Source organism: Cherax quadricarinatus, chromosome 42 (genome assembly GCF_038502225.1).
Source record: "Cherax quadricarinatus isolate ZL_2023a chromosome 42, ASM3850222v1, whole genome shotgun sequence".
Taxonomy (NCBI): Eukaryota; Metazoa; Arthropoda; class Malacostraca; order Decapoda; family Parastacidae; genus Cherax; species Cherax quadricarinatus.
In genome coordinates, this window is record NC_091333.1 from 9,543,822 (window position 1) to 9,564,186 (window position 20,365).

General features: G+C 40.9%; 1 protein-coding gene across 2 annotated transcripts in view; it reads right to left on the minus strand.

The window, feature by feature from the left end:
- LOC128695698 (cubilin-like) overlaps nt 1-20,365 on the minus strand; it is an 88,660-nt gene that overhangs the window by 13,974 nt on the left and 54,321 nt on the right. For both annotated transcript variants that reach the window (XM_070093266.1, XM_070093267.1), the window contains exons 53-66: nt 19,690-19,790; nt 18,164-18,337; nt 17,035-17,257; nt 16,384-16,568; nt 15,703-15,864; nt 14,972-15,137; nt 14,660-14,857; nt 14,254-14,374; nt 11,853-12,079; nt 7,898-7,972; nt 7,209-7,348; nt 5,854-6,019; nt 4,374-4,588; nt 274-357 (exon numbers count right to left, since the gene is read on the minus strand). In XM_070093266.1, the coding sequence (XP_069949367.1) occupies nt 274-357; nt 4,374-4,588; nt 5,854-6,019; nt 7,209-7,348; nt 7,898-7,972; nt 11,853-12,079; nt 14,254-14,374; nt 14,660-14,857; nt 14,972-15,137; nt 15,703-15,864; nt 16,384-16,568; nt 17,035-17,257; nt 18,164-18,337; nt 19,690-19,790 (2,237 nt within the window). The remainder of the gene's footprint in view (nt 1-273; nt 358-4,373; nt 4,589-5,853; nt 6,020-7,208; nt 7,349-7,897; nt 7,973-11,852; nt 12,080-14,253; nt 14,375-14,659; nt 14,858-14,971; nt 15,138-15,702; nt 15,865-16,383; nt 16,569-17,034; nt 17,258-18,163; nt 18,338-19,689; nt 19,791-20,365) is intronic.

Genomic DNA, 20,365 nt, shown 5'->3' on the forward strand with positions numbered 1-20,365 from the left:
GCCCTGGATGATTCATTAGCTCTTGCAAATATAATAATATTAAATAATAATAATAATAATAATAATAATAATAATAATAATAATAATAATAATAATAATAATAATAATAATAATAATAATAATACATCTATAATAATAATAATAATAAGTACTATAATAATAATAATAATAATAATAATAATAATAATAATAATAATAATAATAATAATAATATTATTATTATTATTATTATTATTATTTTTATGAAAGATTTGATACAACACGAATACTAACAGAAAAATAGGCTCGTCGACCTCCAATGTTGATAGAATATCTTCTTGCAGCCCCGGAGTTGATTCTGGTTGCTCCTGAGTTAGCCTGCAGAATGTAAATAAAAAAATGAACGAGAAATTATATATGTATCTTGTATTAAAACGTACATATTCATCCTAAGCAATCCTACACATGATGTAGAAGACTTTTTTTAAATAGGCTCGTGAAGCCTCCCCCCCCACGATCTTACAAAAAGGGGTCATGATGCCTAAGAATAATCCTTGATGAGCAAGTTAGGATCTTGATCTCCAAGAAAAGATCTTCATGACCAAGAAGGGGATTTTGAAAACCAAGAAGAGATTTTGATAACCAAGGGCTCTTGATGTCTAAGGAGTTTTCTTCCTTGGTCTTGATCACATCTATGTTTAATAATAATAATAATAATAATATTAATAATAATAATAAAGTCATCTTTAACAACCCACAATGTGGAGATGAAAAGTGGACGACGTTTCGGTCCGTCTAAGCCTTAGACTCTAAGGTCTCCAGGTCTCCAGGTTTCTAGGTCTAGGTCTACCTTCAATTTTAAGGTTGTGAGTTGATAACTCAGAAACTAAGTTGGGAGAAGATTGATTTAACGATATTTCATCCAGTGAGGCTGTATCCCCCACATTGTGATTTCATCCACAGTGTGGTTTTATCAACCCGCAGTGTGTTTTTATCACCCACAGTGTGTTTTAATCACTCACAGTGTGTTTTTATCACCCACAGTCTGTTTTTATCAACCCACAGTGTGTTTTTATCACCCACAGTCTGTTTTTATCAACCCACAGTGTGTTTTTATCAACCCACACTGTGTTTTTATCAACCCACAGTGTGTTTTTATCACCCACAGTCTGTTTTTATCAACCCACAGTGTGTTTTTATCACCCACAGTGTGTTTTAATCACTCACAGTGTGTTTTTATCACCCACAGTCTGTTTTTATCAACCCACAGTGTGTTTTTATCAACCCACAGTGTGTTTTTATCAACCCACAGTGTGTTTTTATCAACCCACAGTGTGTTTTTATCAACCCACAGTGTGTTTTTATCACCCACAGTCTGTTTTTATCAACCCACAGTGTGTTTTTATCACCCACAGTCTGTTTTTATCAACCCACAGTGTGTTTTTATCACCCACAGTCTGTTTTTATCAACCCACAGTGTGTTTTTATCACCCACAGTCTGTTTTTATCAACCCACAGTGTGTTTTTATCACCCACAGTCTGTTTTTATCAACCCACAGTGTGTTTTTATCACCCATAGTTTGGTTTTATCACCCACAGTGTGTTTTATCACCCACAGTTTGGTTTTATCACCCACAGTGTGTTTTTATCACCCACATTGAGGTTTTATCACCCACATTGAGGTTTTATCACCCACATTGAGGTTTTATCAGCTAACTGGTAAATCCGTGCTTTAGGTGTGAGAGTTTATACTTAACACTTTACACGACCGTCTACCTAACCACTAGTTATGCAGCCTCGTTATAGCAAAATTTATGATATTGGTATTAAGTACTGACAAGTTGATGAATAATTTCATAATGTCATACAGAGTTTACCTGGAGAGGGTTTCGGGAGCCAACGCCCCCGCGGCCCGGTCTGAGACCAGGCCTCAGGATGAATCAGGTGTCTGATCAACCAGGCTGTTACTGCTGGCCGCACGCAAGCTGACGTACGAACCACAGCCCGGTTGGTCAGGTACTGACTTTAGGAGCCTGTCCAGTGCCTTCTTGAAGACAGCCAGGGGTCTATTGGTAATCCTCCTTATGTATGCTGGGAGGCAATTGAACAGGCTTGGGCCCCTGCCGAGTCTTTTGCTTTCATAGGGAGTGATTTTTCGTGTGCAGGTTTGGTACCAATCCCTCCAGGGCCTTTCAAGTGTATATTATCATGTCTCTCGCCTGCGTTCCAGGGAATACAGATCAAGGACCTTCAACCGTTCCCAGTAGTTTAGGTGCCTTATCGTACTTATTTGTGCCGTGAAAGTTCTTTGTACACTCTCCAGGTCCGCAATGTCGCCAGCCTTGAAGGGGGCCGTTAGTGTACAGAGTAGTGGTAAACAGAATTAAATCGGAAGCTGCCACAGTGAAAGATATGTTTCACAAGGCACAGTACTCGCGTCTATCCTGTTCCTCATATCAGACATAGACAGAGGTGTAAACCATAGCACCATATCATCCTTTGCAGACGCTACTAGGCTCTGCATGAGTGTGTCATCCATTGAGGACACGGCAAAGCTCCAAGAAGATATAAACCAAGTTTTCCAATGGACAACAGAGAACAATATGATGTTCAATGAAGACAAATTCCAACTACTCCGTTATGGAAAACTGGAGGAAATAATAACTAGAACTGAGTATATTACAAACTCTAATCACACAATAGAGCGGAAAAGTAATGTGAAGGACCTGGGAGTGGTAATGTACGAAGATCTCACTTTCAAGGACCACAGCAATGCCACTATCACATCTGCGAGGAAACTGATATAATGGATAATGAGAATGTTCAAGACAAGAGATGCAAAGCCACTGACGATCCTCTTTAAATCACTTGTTCTCTCCAGGGTGGAATACTGCTGTATATTAACATCTCTATTCAAGGCAGGTAAAATTGCAGATCTAGAGAATGTACAGAGAACTTTTACTGCACATATAAGTTCCATCAAATACGTTAACTAATGGGAACGCTTGGAAGCACTTGACTTGTACTCGCTGCACACAGAAATCAAAAGACTTGGCAGGCGATGCATCATACCCCCAGTGAAAAGTAAGGACGCCATTAATACACTAAGAGAAAACACAATAAGTGTCCGGGGCGTAAGACTGTTCAACAGCTTCCCACCAGCCATAAGGGGAATTAACAATAGACCGCAGGTTGTCTTCAAGAGGGAACTGGACATTTATCTAAAGTCAGTGCTGGATCAGACGGGCTGTGGTTCGTACGTTGGACTACGTGCAGCCAGCAGTAACAGCCTCGTTGATCAGGGCCTGATCAATCAGGAGGCCTGGTCATGGACCGTGCCGTGGGGGCGTTGATCCCCGGAATATCCTCCATGTAGACTCCAGGTAGGTAGGGGAGGTATAGAAGGTAATAATAAAGGGAACGAAGAGAGAGAGAGAGAGAGAGAGAGAGAAGGGTGGAAAATAGTAGCCGTTCTTACCAGGTAATTAGTGAGGTGCAGCAGAGGTTACCCACTCACCTCACTACACCACAAGTCTACCTTATAGCAAAAGATTATAATTAAAATGACGGGGACAGTGAATACATTATTCCACTCATACAGTTTTGATAAATCCTTCTACAATAATGTACTTGGATAAGGGAGAAACTGACTAGGATATTAAGATACATGGGAATATATAAAATATCGAGATAGGTAATACACAATTATGGTCAAAATGAATATACACTTACAGTATATTAGATCAATAGGACAGTTCACTTGTAGGAGTCTCTAGCCACAGGTCACAAGACCACACATTGGCGCCAGGTGTCTCTCTCTCTCTCTCTCTCTCTCTCTCTCTCCAAAGTTCTCCAAATGAGCCTGCGGCTCTCACGCCTCGGTCAGAGTCCTCACCTCTGTCAGTCCTCTGCTCCAAGTTTTCCTCCAGAACTCGGCACACCGGCCAGAGTTCTCCCTGAATTCTCTCTCTCAGCTGTTTCCCTGAGTTTATATGGTCCTCTATGCATTCCCCTTAACTCCAAGGTCCGGGTGTCACCCTCCTTGGCTAGTACAACACCATTAACACCCTCTCCTAATTAAAGGATAATCGCTTAGTCGATCAAAAGACCTGTGAAGCCAGAACACAGGTGTTCTCTCTCTTGGGAATGCAACAGTTTCACACTTACCTGACGTGGCGAGGGTGTGGCAGATTATCAAATTACTAGACAGGTCCTGCTTGTGACATGATATTTGTAGGACGGTTCGTCTACTTGTACATCACAATATGACACACATGCGACACTTGGCAACCGTAATTGTATTACCACTTGGTACCTTTGTTCGGGAAATTAAGATATCTAGAAGCTGCATATGGGTCTCATTTATCAACATGGTTTGCAGCTTCCTTGCTCACCTGCTCATACTCGCTGATGAAGAGCTGGTCTTTGGAGCACAGCGGGGAAGCCTCCAGGTTGAAGTCGCTGATGTCAAGGTGGATGTCCAGGTCCTGCTCCGGGGCCGTGATGACCCACTGGCAGCGGGTACTGATTGGATATGCTGTAGGATACCCAGGAGATTCTAGCACCTGGGTCACGTTCGTGGCCTCGAGGCTGGCTGCCCCACAAGGATCTAGTTTTGAAAAGAAGTATTCAGTGAATGACACTGGTTTGGTTGTCAGAGGATCGAGTCTCTGAGTACTTCATACAAGATCATCGCTTAAAAATATTATTTTTTTTTTAACGAACTAGCCGTATCCCACCGAGGCAGGGTGACCTAAAAGGAAAAACAAACGTCTCTCTTTTTAAATTTAGTAATTTATACACAAAAAGGAATTACTAGCCCCTTGCTCCCGGCATTTTAATCACCTTGACGACATGCTGAGGAAGAATTCTTTTCCACTTCCCCGTGGAGATAAGAGGAAATAAAGAACAATAACTGTCAAGAAAACAGAAAAAAACTCAGATGGGTGTGTTAATATAATCACATGGACAGGCATATGTAGTGTAATCTAATTGTAAGTAGCAAGATATACCTGTTATCTCATCTGTAGAACAACCACTGTGAAAAAATAGTGAACTCCCAAGCGCTTTCGTGATTTCTCACATTATCAAGGAGCAGTAAAAGTAAAAGATTAGCAGATTGCACATAAGGGCGAGATTACACCTTGCGGTCAATATTCAACATTTGACCCTTTATGATGATGCGGGTGTGGTGGTCAAGGACCTGTCGAACACCGTTTATTGGATAAACAGAGCATTCGACTTTTGTGTACTTCTAGTGCTATATTTATGTTGTTGTAATCTTAGTTCAAGACTTTTCCCAGTTTGATCGTAATAAATTATTACATTTTTTACAAGGAATCTTCTAGACACAACCATCAGCAATTTTGGGGGGAATTTTTAATCAACAGTATTTTCTACTATATCGAAATTTTAAAATATAACTTTGATTTTAAACTTTTTAAGAAGAGAAGCTATATCAAGAAAGTTTTCATGGTAAAGGAGAACAAATATATTTATAGTTGAATAAGACTGTTTTTTTTTTTTTTTGACAAAGTTGTATTTAAAATTCTCTATACATTAAATTTTTTTTTTTTTAAAAATTCCTCCAAAAAATGCTGGTGGTTGTGTCTACAAGATTTCCTGTGAAAGATGTGATAAAGATTACCATGGTCAAACTGGGAAAGTCTTGAACTAATATTACGACATAAATATAGCTTTAGAAGAGGACAAGAGTCTAATGCTCAGTTTATCCAATATATTTTGCTTTTAAATTCAACGTACAATCAATCTGTTTATATAAGATTGTACTTTTGAAACCGAGCAAACCACTGTAAAATATTTTTGTAATCCAGCATCACAAATGAGAAGAGCCAGCTGGTTGGTATAACGTACGTGGTGTGTTGGTGAGCTTGGCTGTGAAGCCAGGTCTCTGATTGGTACTGTCAGAGTAGAAGCGGATGAACATGACGTTAGAGGAGGAAGACACGACCAGAGGCAGCGACGTGGGGTTGCAGTGCACGGAGATCAAGGCAGAGGCTGTAGACGGCCCATCGTACAGCTGCGTCGGAGGAACATGTGTAAGCTCAAAAAGGAGTCAAGTCTCTTAGAATTAAATGCACAGACCTGAAGTATTTAGAAGGTGCCCCAAAGTGGTTACCCTGTCCTGCAATTGGGGAAAATGTGTTACTCGATACAAGTTGACTTGAGGTGAATATTTTGAGGTGGAGACTGTGTGAACAATAGTCATTCATGTGAGAGTTTATAGTTATGAAGGCCCAGTGTTTTTTTGTAAGATAATAATAATAATAATAATAATAATAATAATAATAATAATAATAATAATAATAATACGGGAAAATAAAACCATGAAATGCTTTTGATGAGGGTAAAATATTTTAAGGTGAAAGTTGTGGAAAGATTAATGTTTTTATATTCTATATAGAGTTTAATGCCAGAGTTAGAGCCGTTAACAAGGTGGCTGGGGATTCCGGGGGGTTTGTCGAGGGAAGGGAAGCCCCCTCAGTCACCGTCTCAACTACAATAAGCCTTCAGTGTTATATTCGCATGTATTCAACTGAAAAAAACTTGTTTTAGAGGTTATTGTTGGGTTTATCAGGGCCACTGGCAGCATAACCCGTATCGAGCCCGACTTCTCGATGGTACGAGGAAGATTTGTTGCCCAAGGCTGGGCGATGAGAGAAAAGGAACAAAAGTTCCTTTGTAAATAGAGATAGAAACTTGAAGTTTCCAATTAGATCCGGTGAACCTCATTGCCAAGCCCCAGCAGAGAGGGACGCCCACACCCCCACCTGAGTTTAGTAACCGGCTTTCCACCAAAGACAGATAAAGAATTATCCGCAGAGCAGAAAATAATGAAGTTGGTTAAAGAAAGCAGATGAACAGGTGCCCCTTCTGTAGAGTGCCCGGCGGGCAAAATAGATGAGGACAAGTGTCCCAGAGAGAACGGGGAAAATTTGTCACTGATACTCAGACGAGAGAGAGACGTCCACACTCAACGAAGGCTAGAGCAGAAGTCCGTTTTACAGGGTTGCAGGTTTGTTTGCAGGTTTGTTTGCAGGTTTGTTTGCAGGTTTGTTTGCAGGTTTCAGCGATCAGGGTACCCAAGTGTTGCACATGTGTCTTAATATTTTTTAGGCCCTAGGGAATTTCAGATAACCAGGCATGATGCAAGGAAGGAGAAAGCAAACATAAATGCTTGGTCCAAGAGCATCAAGTGGATAGTATACCATTACTCCGTCGTAAGGGCAGGGTGAAGTGTCATTGGCTCCTGGAGGTTCCACGTCCAGTCTGGTGAAGTTGAGAGTCACAACGTTGTCTGTTAGACCCTCGACCAGCCAACCACAGTCCAACAGAGGCTCGTAATTACCTGTTGAGAGAGTTTTGGTCTTAGGTAGCATTGAAAATTAGGTTGGGCAAATGTTTTGTTAGTGGTATGGATTGTAAAGGACTTGCCTAGTATGGGCCAACAGGCCTGTTGCAGTGATCCTCCTTTCTTATGTTCTTATGTTAGCTGAATTTGATTACACTGTGACTTCGTAAAATTACGAATTTCAGGAAGCGTGGAGACTTCATCTCAAATTTCTACTATAGAATACTGTTGATTGTGATATTATATTTGAATATATGAAATGGGAGTTATAAAAAGGGGGTTCCAGGGACCAATGAGTGAATAAGAAATAACACGAGTGGTAATTAGTATTATGACAAAATAAATAATAAGATTAAAGTTTTAGAGGTTTCCAGGAAGATTAGCACCAGCACATACGCTCATTTTTTTTTTATGAAACACACTTAAGTAACAGAAAGTTTTTATGAGAGAGAGAGAGAGAGAGAGAGAGAGAGAGAGAGAGAGAGAGAGAGAGAGAGAGAGAGAGAGAGAGAGAATCAGAGAACCAGGGAAATGAGTATCACTCACCATCGTTATCAGCATCAAGAGATCTTATGGTCTGGTAGGCTCCACTGTATGAGATGTTTACATTTCCTCCACAAGCTGCAACAAACTCCAGCTTATCAATTACAAATTCATTTATATATATATATATATATATATATATATATATATATATATATATATATATATATATATATATATATATATATATATGTAGGTCAGTCTACGTGGGTCTTGAACTCATGCCTCTAACAACCAAACATAGTGAAAATATTGTCTCTAATGGCCATGTTTTAGACACAACCGTACAGGCGGGAGAGTAAGAGGTGTGTGAGGCAGTGACGAGTGAGCAGCGACGAGTGAGCAGCGACGAGTGCGCAGGGACGAGTGAGCAGCGACGAATGAGCAGGGACGAGTGAGCAGCGACGAGTGAGCAGGGACGAGTGAGCAGCGACGAGTGAGCAGGGACGAGTAAGTAGCAACGAGTGAGCAGCGACGAGTAAGCAGCGACAAGTGAGCAGCGACGAGTAAGCAGCAACGAGTGAGCAGCGACGAGTGAGCAGGGACGAATGGGCAGTGGTTGGAACAAGGTGTCATGGAGTTTGGTTAAATAGTGAGGAGTAGTATTTTGGGAAAGTTTTAGGCCATAAGTCGTTTGAGGAAATATTTTCCTTTATAATCTTCAGTTGTCCTTATCATTGGGCAAGGCCCCGGCATTAATGTGGGGCTTGTGTAGTGGAAAGTGCAGCAAAAATGCTTAAATTTTTACCAGCAGGGAAATATGGCGATCTATAGGCGCCAATAAAATTTTATTCTTCTGTGGCCTAATGACCCTTGTGGGCTTAGCACTTGCTTTTGATAGTAATAATATAAATGTGGCTTGACTTTAAGTGCCTGGTAAAAGTATACTGATGTATTTTTTTTTTGTAATGGTGTTATGCAGGTGAGTTTATCTGTCCTTCGAAACTATTGTTTAGCGCTTTTGGTAAAGTTACCTTTCTGGTCCTTGGTTGTGCATTTTATTTAATACTTTATATATCCCTAGACAAGGCATAACAACCCACCATAGACAAGTTATGCTCATCTCTCTCATCGCACTGATGCATATAAATACATTCATCAATTGTTTGATTTCCTGGTCAAATTTCCATCAGTGAATGAAGACATTTCAACAGCAGTAGCCGAGTTTCAGAAGAATTACTCAGATGACTTCAAGTCTGGATTTATACCCGAAATTCTTCGTTTAAAAACTTTGCTGGATAATTTGATGAATTCAGGTACAAACATGAAACACTGTAAGCTTCTGATACCTACAACCTTGTAGTAAATAGTAGATTAACTTCTTCATCCATCTAAAAAATGCACACGGGTGTTCCGTAGCTTGATGGCTAGCGCACTCAGCTCACACACTGAGGTCCGGGGTTTGATCCCTGGTATGGGTGGAAATATTAGGACGTGTTTCCTTAAAGTACCTGCTGTCTATGTTAACCCATCAGTAAAATAGGTACCTGGGTGTTAGTAGACTGGTGTGCGTCGCATTCTGGGGACAAAACTGACCTAATTTGCCCGATATGCTCAGCATAACAAGCGGCTTTCTATACAGTAGTATGTCATTGATGTCAGCTATGGTCTGTATACCTTGTACATGTACTTGTAGAAAAAAAGATATTATTATTATTGTGGTTAGTATAGTAAAAATAAATTTAATACTCCATTAACTTTTTTCCCTTTAAAAATATCCCTGGGGACCTAACAGTACCCGTAGCTCAGGAGGCTACAAAATCTTAATCCGGCTCTGCTCATAGATGACGTGACGGGAAGGTTCGAGTAGGAGCCATGCTTTGATGATAGTGAGGGGCTCTTGATCCAAGTAAATGAATCAAACCTAACTAAACCTAATTGCTTTCATTTTACCAGGCACTGTATATACTGTTAGGTAAGACACATATGCAACAGTTAGGTATCTTTATTTCGAAACGTTTCGCCTACACAGTAGGCTTCTTCAGTCGAGTACAGAAAAGTTGATAGAAGCAGAAGATACTTAAAGACGATGTAATCAGTCCATCACCCTTAAAGTTTTGAGGTGGTCAGTCTTTCAGTCTGGAGAAGAGCATTGTTCCGTTGTCTGAAACAATATGAAGTTGAAGGGACAGGATGGAGCTTTATATAGTGCCAGGAGGTGAGACGTAGGTTGCTTTGGGAGGGCAGGTCCCTCTCAAACTCAGCCGTTCTCACTAGTAGAGGTTGTCGAAGTTGATGGTCTGTACCAAGATACCCTTGTGTAGCAGTGTCTGACAGAATGAACATTAAAATGGTATAAAATACCGACAGATTGTTAGGTAAGACACATATGCAACAGTTAGGTATCTTTATTTCGAAACGTTTCGCCTACACAGTAGGCTTCTTCAGTCGAGTACAGACTGAGGGACTGACCACCTCAAAACTTTAAGGGTGATGGACTGATTACATCGTCTTCAAGTATCTTCTGCTTCTATCAACTTTTCTGTACTCGACTGAAGAAGCCTACTGTGTAGGCGAAACGTTTCGAAATAAAGATACCTAACTGTTGCATATGTGTCTTACCTAACAATCTGTCGGTATTTTATACCATTTTAATGTTCATACTGTATATACTCGCAGAAACAAGCGGGTATATACAGAGAAAGATCGCAGTCAGCAGGACTCGATACTGCTACTGGGATCTGCCTGGTGCATTGATATAAAAAATCGCTTGTGAAGTCAGGATATACAGGAGGAGATTGAAATAGCTTGAATCGATGTTTGAAGCCGACTGACGTGCCCAGGCTGTGAACCAGGCTTCCCAGCTTTTGTGGCATTTGTGTGGCCGAGTGGTTTAGAGCGCTGCCTGGGAATCTTGTCCGTCTCAGTAGCAGTATCGAGTCCTGTTGACTGCGATCTTTCTCTGTGTGTATAGGATAGCAGATATATTTAGATAAGGCTAAAGAGGTCTTTGTGGCATTTATGGATTTGGAAAAGGCGTATGACAGGGTGGATAGGGGGGCAATGTGGCAGATGTTGCAAGTGTATGGTGTAGGAGGTAGGTTACTGAAAGCAGTGAAGAGTTTTTACGAGGATAGTGAGGCTCAAGTTAGAGTATGTAGGAAAGAGGGAAATTTTTTCCCAGTAAAAGTATATATGGAGTTAAAAGATAAAGAATCACACACAAAGTGGGAGTTGTCACATGAAGAGAAGTTGCAGAGATTGGTGGATGAATTTGGTATAAAGGTGAATACAGGAAAGAGTAAGGTTATGATGGAGGGAGAGAGTATGGAGGAGGTGAACGTATTCAGATATTTGGGAGTGGACGTGTCAGCGGATGGGTCTATGAAAGATGAGGTGAATCATAGAATTGATGAGGGAAAAAGAGTGAGTGGTGCACTTAGGAGTCTGTAGAACTTTGTCCTTGGAGGCAAAGAGGGGAATGTATGAGAGTATAGTTTTACCAACGCTCTTATATGGGTGTGAATATAGGGCAATGTGTGGTGTGAATATAATGCAGAGAATTCGTAGTTTGGAAGTTAGGAGGAGGTATACTGTTGTCCAGAGGGCTGAGGAAGGGTTGTTGAGGTGGTTCGGACATGTATGGAGCGAAACAGAATGACTTCAAGAGTGTATATAGGGGGTATTATGGAGACAAATGGTTTTTAATACTTGATGAGCAAATTATCAGGGAAACCGGCAGGCCGGACTTGAGTCCTGGAGATGGGAAGTATGCCTGCACTCTGAAGGAGGGGTGTTAATGTTGCAGTTTAAAAACTGTAGTGTAAAGCACCCTTCTAGTTTTTCTTTTTCGGGCCACCCTGCCTTGGTGGGAATCGGCCGGTGTGATAATAAAAAAAAAATAAATATATATATATATATATATATATATATATATATATATATATATATATATATATATATATATATATATATATATATATATATATATATATATATTACTAACGTTAATACCCACCATATGTGAAATCAAGAGCAGCCACGACGCCCAGACCTGTGATGCTAACGTCACTTTGGAAGATAACCCTTGCCAGCCTCTGGTGGGTGACGACGGTGGGCAGCGCTGAGGTGTGGTTCCCACACAGGCGGGTCACTAGCTTGTCCTCTTGCGACGTGTGTCCGTCGAAGATACTGACACTGTCATATGTGCACCGTGAGTGCCCCTCCAGCTCCAGTATTTGGAACCTAAATGGATTTTCAAAGTTATACACAGTTATGGCAAACCTTTAGTGTATGATTGCCTTATTCTACACGATCGTTACAGTGTGGAACCTCCCAGCAATGTGCTGTTATCCTATCCTAATCTACGTACACCTGGATCCCGCTTTACAGCACTTCACTTTATAGTGTTTCGCTAATACAGCAGTTTTCAATTATGCCCATTCTACCTTCATCAGATTTTACAATAATTATATTCACCACTCACTATAAGTTATGAACTAAAATGTTTTAAGGTAAGTAATGTGTGTATTGTACATGCATTTTTTAAGCCTTGCTCTGTTGCTCACTTAAAAATATTATAGTGTAAAATATTTTCAGGCATTTTTAGGCATTTAAAATTGAAAAAAAGGATGATTCACTTTAAGGCGATTTTCGTTTTACGGCGATAGCCTGGAACCAAACCCACTGAACAATTGGATTTCCTCTTGTAATAGTCACAGTGAAGGAGCCCCCCCTTCCTCTCCAGAATAGGCTACCTGTGTATTCCTGGTCACTGGATCATAGTGTAGCACAAGTAGTATTATCTTGTCCAATTGTGTATCATTCACTTTCTGCACTGCATTTTAATGCGTGGAAAGTGAATTAGATAAAAAAATGATTAAAAGAAGGATGATTTTCTTCCCAAAGACAATGTCAGTATGTTACTCACATGTTAATGTCTGGGATTAAAAATATGATAAACACTGTGAACTGCATTCAACACGTAAGGTGTCACACCTTGTCTATCATAACACTGGCACTCACGTAAGGTGTCACACCTTGTCTATCATAACACTGGCACTCACGTAAGGTGTCACACCTTATCTATCATAACACTGGCACTCACGTAAGGTGTCACATCTTGTCTATCATAACACTGGTACTCACGTAAGGTGTCACACCTTGTCTATCATAACACTGGCACTCACGTAAGGTGTCACACCTTGTCTATCATAACACTGGTACTCACGTAAGGTGTCACACCTTGTCTATCATAACACTGGCACTCACGTAAGGTGTCACACCTTGTCTATCATAACACTGGTACTCACGTAAGGTGTCACATCTTGCCTATCATAACACTGGCACTCACGTAAGGTGTCACACCTTGTCTATCATAACACTGGCACTCACGTAAGGTGTCACACCTTATCTATCATAACACTGGCACTCACGTAAGGTGTCACACCTTATCTATCATAACACTGGCACTCACGTAAGGTGTCACACCTTGTCTATCATAACACTGGCACTCACGTAAGGTGTCACACCTTGTCTATCATAACACTGGCACTCACGTAAGGTGTCACATCTTGTCTATCATAACACTGGCACTCACGTAAGGTGTCACATCTTGTCTATCATAACACTGGCACTCACGTAAGGTGTCACACCTTGTCTATCATAACACTGGCACTCACGTAAGGTGTCACATCTTGTCTATCATAACACTGGCACTCACGTAAGGTGTCACACCTTGTCTATCATAACACTGGCACTCACGTAAGGTGTCACACCTTGTCTATCATAACACTGGTACTCACGTAAGGTGTCACACCTTGTCTATCATAACACTGGTACTCACGTAAGGTGTCACACCTTGTCTATCATAACACTGGCACTCACGTAAGGTGTCACACCTTGTCTATCATAACACTGGCACTCACGTAAGGTGTCACACCTTGTCTATCATAACACTGGTACTCACGTAAGGTGTCACACCTTGTCTATCATAACACTGGTACTCACGTAAGGTGTCACACCTTGTCTATCATAACACTGGAACTCACGTAAGGTGTCACACCTTGTCTATCATAACACTGGGACTCACGTAAGGTGTCACACCTTGTCTATCATAACACTGGCACTCACGTAAGGTGTCACATCTTGTCTATCATAACACTGGCACTCACGTAAGGTGTCACATCTTGTCTATCATAACACTGGCACTCACGTAAGGTGTCACACCTTATCTATCATAACACTGGCACTCACGTAAGGTGTCACACCTTATCTATCATAACACTGGCACTCACGTAAGGTGTCACACCTTATCTATCATAACACTGGCACTCACGTAAGGTGTCACACCTTATCTATCATAACACTGGCACTCACATAAGGTGTCACACCTTATCTATGATAACACTGGCACTCACTTGAGATGTATCACCTTGCCCTGCGGTGCAGTGATGTCCCAGGTGCACGACATGTGGTTCTCATATATGGGTCTCGTTGGTAACCTGATGATTCCAGGGGAACTCAGATTACCCCCACAGGCTGCAGGACCAAATAAATAATTACTATTACAGAACATTGACGTAAAAGTGCCGAACCCATTGGGATCGTTCAGCAACGAGAAACAGGTAATCCAGCTTGATCCAAGGAAGGAGAGAATAACTATTTCCTTGAGTCTAGAACATTTTCATTAAGGAGTATTTGCAGCTATAAGTGCACTGATATCATTGAGAGAGAGAGAGAGAGAGAGAGAGAGAGAGAGAGAGAGAGAGAGAGAGAGAGAGATTGTTGTGTTGTTGTACTAATAGATAAAACAGGGTGTCCAACCTTCAACGCTGAAGTTTGCCGTGAAACCAGATAAGGTCACGTAAACGTCTGAGACGAAGTGCAGGGTGGTGGGTCCCCTGCTTATGATAACATCAGGAGGGGTGTTCCTGTCACAGTACGGTCCCCATCTGCGTCTAACTAAGCCGCTACTTGACTCCTGTATCACCGTCACAGAATCGTACCGGCAGTTTGATCCATCTGAATTATTATTGTTATTATTATTCTTTTTCTTTTTCTTCATCTTATTACTATAATTATTAAAATTATTAACATATGCAACACAATCAACAGAAATAACAGATCATTACTTACATTCAACGTGAAAGTTCAGGAAGTTAATGGTGACAAACTGGCCTGGGGACGCTAGAATCCTGTAGAGACAGTTGGCGTTGTTGGGGTAATTTTGGGGATGCTGTGGAGACACGATGTAGCCGGCATTATCTGTGAAGTTGTTGCCACACACCAGTTGCCACGACACCTGCCATAAACAACATACCGGACGTTATTCCATTTGGTCTCGACCTTTCGTTTTATCCTCCCTTAAAAAAAAAAACTAAGTCAAAAAGGAACATAAACAATATATTAATTTATGTAGAATTGGAAAGGACTATATATTGTTCTTCCCAGTAAGTAAAACTTGCGATTTTGGCTTAAATAGCAACGCACTTCTTGCCGAATAGGGCAAGCAAAAATTTGTGTATGCAATAATTTTGTAAAATCGTTCTGAATCTAACGAAAAAATATATTTCAAAGTGTTTGTTTATTATTAAATTATTGTAAACTTATATAAAACACATCTAGTTGGGTTATGCTAAATTAACTTGCGTTTGTTATAATAAGATTAGGTAAGTTTCCTAAGGTTCTTTTGGTACAAAATGATTAATTTTTATATTAATATAAATGAAAAATATATTTAAATGTAAAGGAATTTTTTTTAGAAAGGACTTAATTTTAAATGAGTTCTTGCTAATTGACCAGCTTTACCTATTCGGCACGACATGTACATGAATTAGAGAGGAAGAGGGAAAGAGACAGAGACGTACCTTGAAACCATCACCCTGAACTGCTTCGTTGGAGTGGAACAGGACCTTAATGTTGCCTATAGAGGACCTGACTGGTGGAGGAATCTGTTTACCACACAGTTTCTCCCCTTCCTGCCACTCCAAGGGACCGTGGCTTTGGCGAGTCGTCTTCGAGTACAATATCTGTACGTTGAGGGGGAAGCTATTGTTATTCATGGTTACTCACTAAATTCATAGGGGACATATAACACGTGGAGAATGGGTAATCAGGTTTGATCCAAGCAAGAAGACACAGTAGCTTTAGGTTCATTTGTTTTTTGCATCACTAAAGCAGACACCTGAATAACTTTGAAAGTCCCATGCAGGACGTCCTTCAAGTCTTAAAACTAGGGTAGCATTACTATAGACGACTAAGACACATGCACAACATCGAGGTACCGACCCTCGGAGGGTAAAAGAAGGGGAGGATAGCCCCCAATTCCTCATTTGAACAACATTTCACTTGAACAAAACACTGAGCAAAACGTTTCACTTGAGTGAAACGTTGTCCAGATCAGGGTTCTGTCTGCTTTTTATTACATACAGGTAGATACAAAGAGAGAGGGAGTGTGTGTGTGTGTGTGTGTGTGTGTGTGTGTGTGTGTGTGTGTGTGTGTCATATCTCCTGCAGAGTTGTCTTCATTACATCCACCAACCACGCACCTGGACGTAGTCATTCTGACAGCCGGTACTACTCTCTACATCGAAGCGGTCGGTGAAGTGGAGGACTGCGTGGTACCCGGTAGTTGGGTCCACCTCCCACTCGCACTCTGTATTGGCCTCGTAGCTGCCGGGGAAGCCGTGGCTGGAGAAGTTCCCACTCATCCCGTGAAACACTCCCCCGCATCCTGTGTCCAAAGATCGCCGCGATCACCCTCTGTAATCTCCACATGGTTGGTAATTCGTGATGAGTAATTATAACATTATTTTTATACAACACCGACGAGTTGATGAATTAGACACATGAGGAACACCTGGGCACCATTATTTTGAGAACGTTTTGGCTAATGAGCATTTTATTGTCATCATATGACAAGCTCTGTATTGAATCAATAAAACCACTGGATGGTGAAACTTCTTAAAATAATGTGTCGAATTCATCAGAGACTTTCAAATTTTTTTTTTTTTTTTTTTTTGGGGGGGGGGGGAATTTTACGACTATTCACGCACTCTATTGTGAATGGGGAATGGACCTATCACTGACATTCATAGGTGTTGGACCCGTTACTGATATGCCTGGGTGACAATACAATTATCATATTGATTTGCCTGGGTGTTAGACTTATCACTGACATGACTGGGTCCTGCACGTACCTCTGACATGCCTGGCAGCCACGGCCCTGAAGCCCTGGTCGGTGTTGGAAGCATCCGTGTGGAACTCTACCAAGAGATTATTAGTCATGGAGGTCCCCACAGAGAAAGGTTCCTTCCTTCCACTGTAGGAGCCTAATGTGGGTGAAAGGAGTCGTGGCCCATTGTACAGCTTCACATAATCATGGTGTGCTGAAGGCTCCAGCTTGAAGTTTGTGAACTGGAACTGTAAAAAACCCACACAAATCATCACTGTCTTGTTATACCTGCAAGTTGTCAGTGAAATACAAGGAATAAAGTCCCACTGCTGGTTGCTTAATTAGATCTGAAGCCTATCAACTGCATAAAGGTCATTAGACTAAGTGTCACCTGAGCACCACCAAATATACCTTTACCACTAGCAAATGGATTATAGTCAACTCTCAGGGTACGTACGTTGAGAGATACAAAAAAGTCAGTGGCATTTTAACCTTAGTCATCCTTGAACTTGGCAACCTTCGTATCAATTAGCATTTACGAAGACATATCTGATATTAAATTATTTTGTGGTTGAATAGGAAGCATTGTGTACCCTCCCTAAGCGGACGTATTTCGTTAAAACTCCGTTTATTGATCTTTGTCACAGACACTCCTGATTCAATTGAAATTAAAAATGATCCCAAGCGAAAGTCTTATATAAACCATCCTTACTATACACAAATAGGCCACACATAAGAGAATGAAACGACGTTTCGGTCCGACTTGGACCAATAACCAGTCACACCAGGTCAGACTGAAACGTCGTCATAAGATTCGTTCTCCTGTGTGCTGGCTATTTGTGTACTGTTTCAGTCCATACCGGACTAGGTATCAAAATGAAAATAAATATTAAATTTACCACTATGTACTGAAAACAATGACCCTTTTACCATATTTTATAAGATATTGAATGCTATATTTATGGGCTAGTGTTGAATCCTTATTCGTCACGAGGCAGTGCAGTATAGTTTCAATTCCTCGGATCAAGAGCCCTTCAGCAGTATCAGAATGCCCCAGCCACTCCCAGGAAGGGATGACTCCCTCCAAAATGCCCAAATTTCAGGGGGAGCTGTTCTTACCTTAATTACTTCAGTTTGCTAAGTGTTATCCTTACCTCGATTTGCTCTCCCTCGGGGTAGTTTAGGAACCACATACAGTGCACATTGTTTGGATAGTGTGATGGGTAGTTTGGTGAGGTAATAACATTTTGCGGTCCGTGTACAACCCCGCCACAGGGACTCAGTCCGTACGTCAGGTTCCAGCCAGAGGCGTTGACGATGGTATCCGTCTGTAGTGCCATAATACAAAAGAAAACCTTTAGTTAATGTTAAGAAAAGACGCACATTGCTGAAAAAAGAGAACAAGATTTTATTGGGACAACGTGTAGTGCTTTTTATCCCAGTGATGTTGTCTCTAGTGCTTTAGGGAAGTAGGTGGAGACTCAGTTCCCATACTGAGGACGCGCTGCACTGGTGGAAGCACTGGGTATGCTTCCTTACAGCCGGTGCTCCGGTTCACCTAGCAGTCAGTAGGTGCTTGAGTGTTAGGTAACTATAGTGGACGTTGCATTCCAGCATGTTTAAGTATACTTTAAATAGGACTGAGCTTTGAAATATAGCTGAGGTAAGGTAACAGCTCTTAAACTGTAAATCGAAGTGTGAAAAAATATGTCTGATGCTTGTGTACGCCATTCGAAATGTTCTTTCCATAAGAGTTCGCTGTGATTTTTTTACAATGAAATCTTAGGATAAGAGATAAGGTCAAGCTTATTTCAAAGCTTGACCTTATCTAACATATACCACCTCCCAAGGTGGTATATCTAGGTGTCAGTTTACTGACTGGAGAATAAATGGAACCAGATATATAAACACTTGCCAATCCGTTTTGCCCTGCCCAGGAATCGAACCCGGGACATTTGGGATACTTGCACACTAAACTCCAAGCTTTGTTTTGTGGCCCGTGGCCTGGTGGTAAAAGCTCTTGCTTCAGACGGTGAGGGGTCCGGATTCGATTCCCGGCGAGGATAGAAACACTGAGCGTGTTTCCAAACACCAGTTGTCTATATTCACCCATCAGTAAAATGAGTACCTGGGTGTTAGTCAACTGGTGTGGGTCGCATCCTGGGACAAAACTGACCTAATTTGCCTGAAATGTCAGCTAGGCCTGTATACCTTGTACATGAACAAATAATTATAATATTATTAAAATTATTTTAATGAGACAGGTCACATTCAGCTCCTGCTGCACTCAGACCAACTCTGAGCTAAGAGTAAGAGTTAAGAGTAAGAGCTAAGAGTAAGAGTTTTTAATATGAGTTTGCATCTCATTTTAAAAACTCTTACTTATTGCAAATAGAAGCCACCTATTTGTGTAAATAATTGTAAACCAAAGTATACTTAAACTTCAAATTACACTCTGGACTTTTATTCTTGGTAAATTATTATTATTATCATTATTATTATATTCCCGGAGAACTAAACCGATAGGAGTCATACAATACCTAAAGAAAGAGAATTAATCAAGTTTAATCCGAGAAAGGGAAGAGTAGCTTCATTTAAATCAAGAGACCTTCACCTCCGTCAGGGCACCCAGACCCATCTCCTCTTTCCTCTGAAGGTGTGTAGTGTCAGTAATACTCACGATGAAGGTGATCCTGAGCGTTGGTTGAGCCACAACGATGGAGGAGAGACGGAAGTCGTTGCATACTTTGATGGCAGACATCACCTCCCCAGATGCTGTCACTGTCAGGAGAGGAGATACCTTTATTATTAATTTTATGTATGTATGTATGTATGTATGTATGTATGTATGTATGTATGTATGTATGTATGTATGTATACACACACACACATATATATATATATATATATATATATATATATATATATATATATATATATATATATATATATATATATAAATGCTGCATGGCCGGGGCTCGATCCTGTGCTACCTTGGCCCACCTAGTGGGAAGCATTCGAAAATACCCTGAGGGCCTGAGTAGAATTCTAGTGACTTTTCACCTGGAGCTGTTGATGCGTATGAGTTGTAGGAGTGTTGGAGAGAGCTTTAGGATTGTGGGAGTGAGTTGAATGAGTGTGGCAGATTACCTTGTCTGTTGGAGTGAGGGGTGACGTTTGCCTAGTGATCAGGTATGTCAGAGTGGCAGCCATGCTACAACTTCCTGTATTCTGTGTGACTATTTTTGTTAAAGAAATGTGAGATGCTTAGAAACGGCTGCATCTTGTAGGGATTTCGTTCTGTGATGATCGTTGGTGTTTTGGTTCAGTTAGATAATCTGTCTCAGTGGCTCATG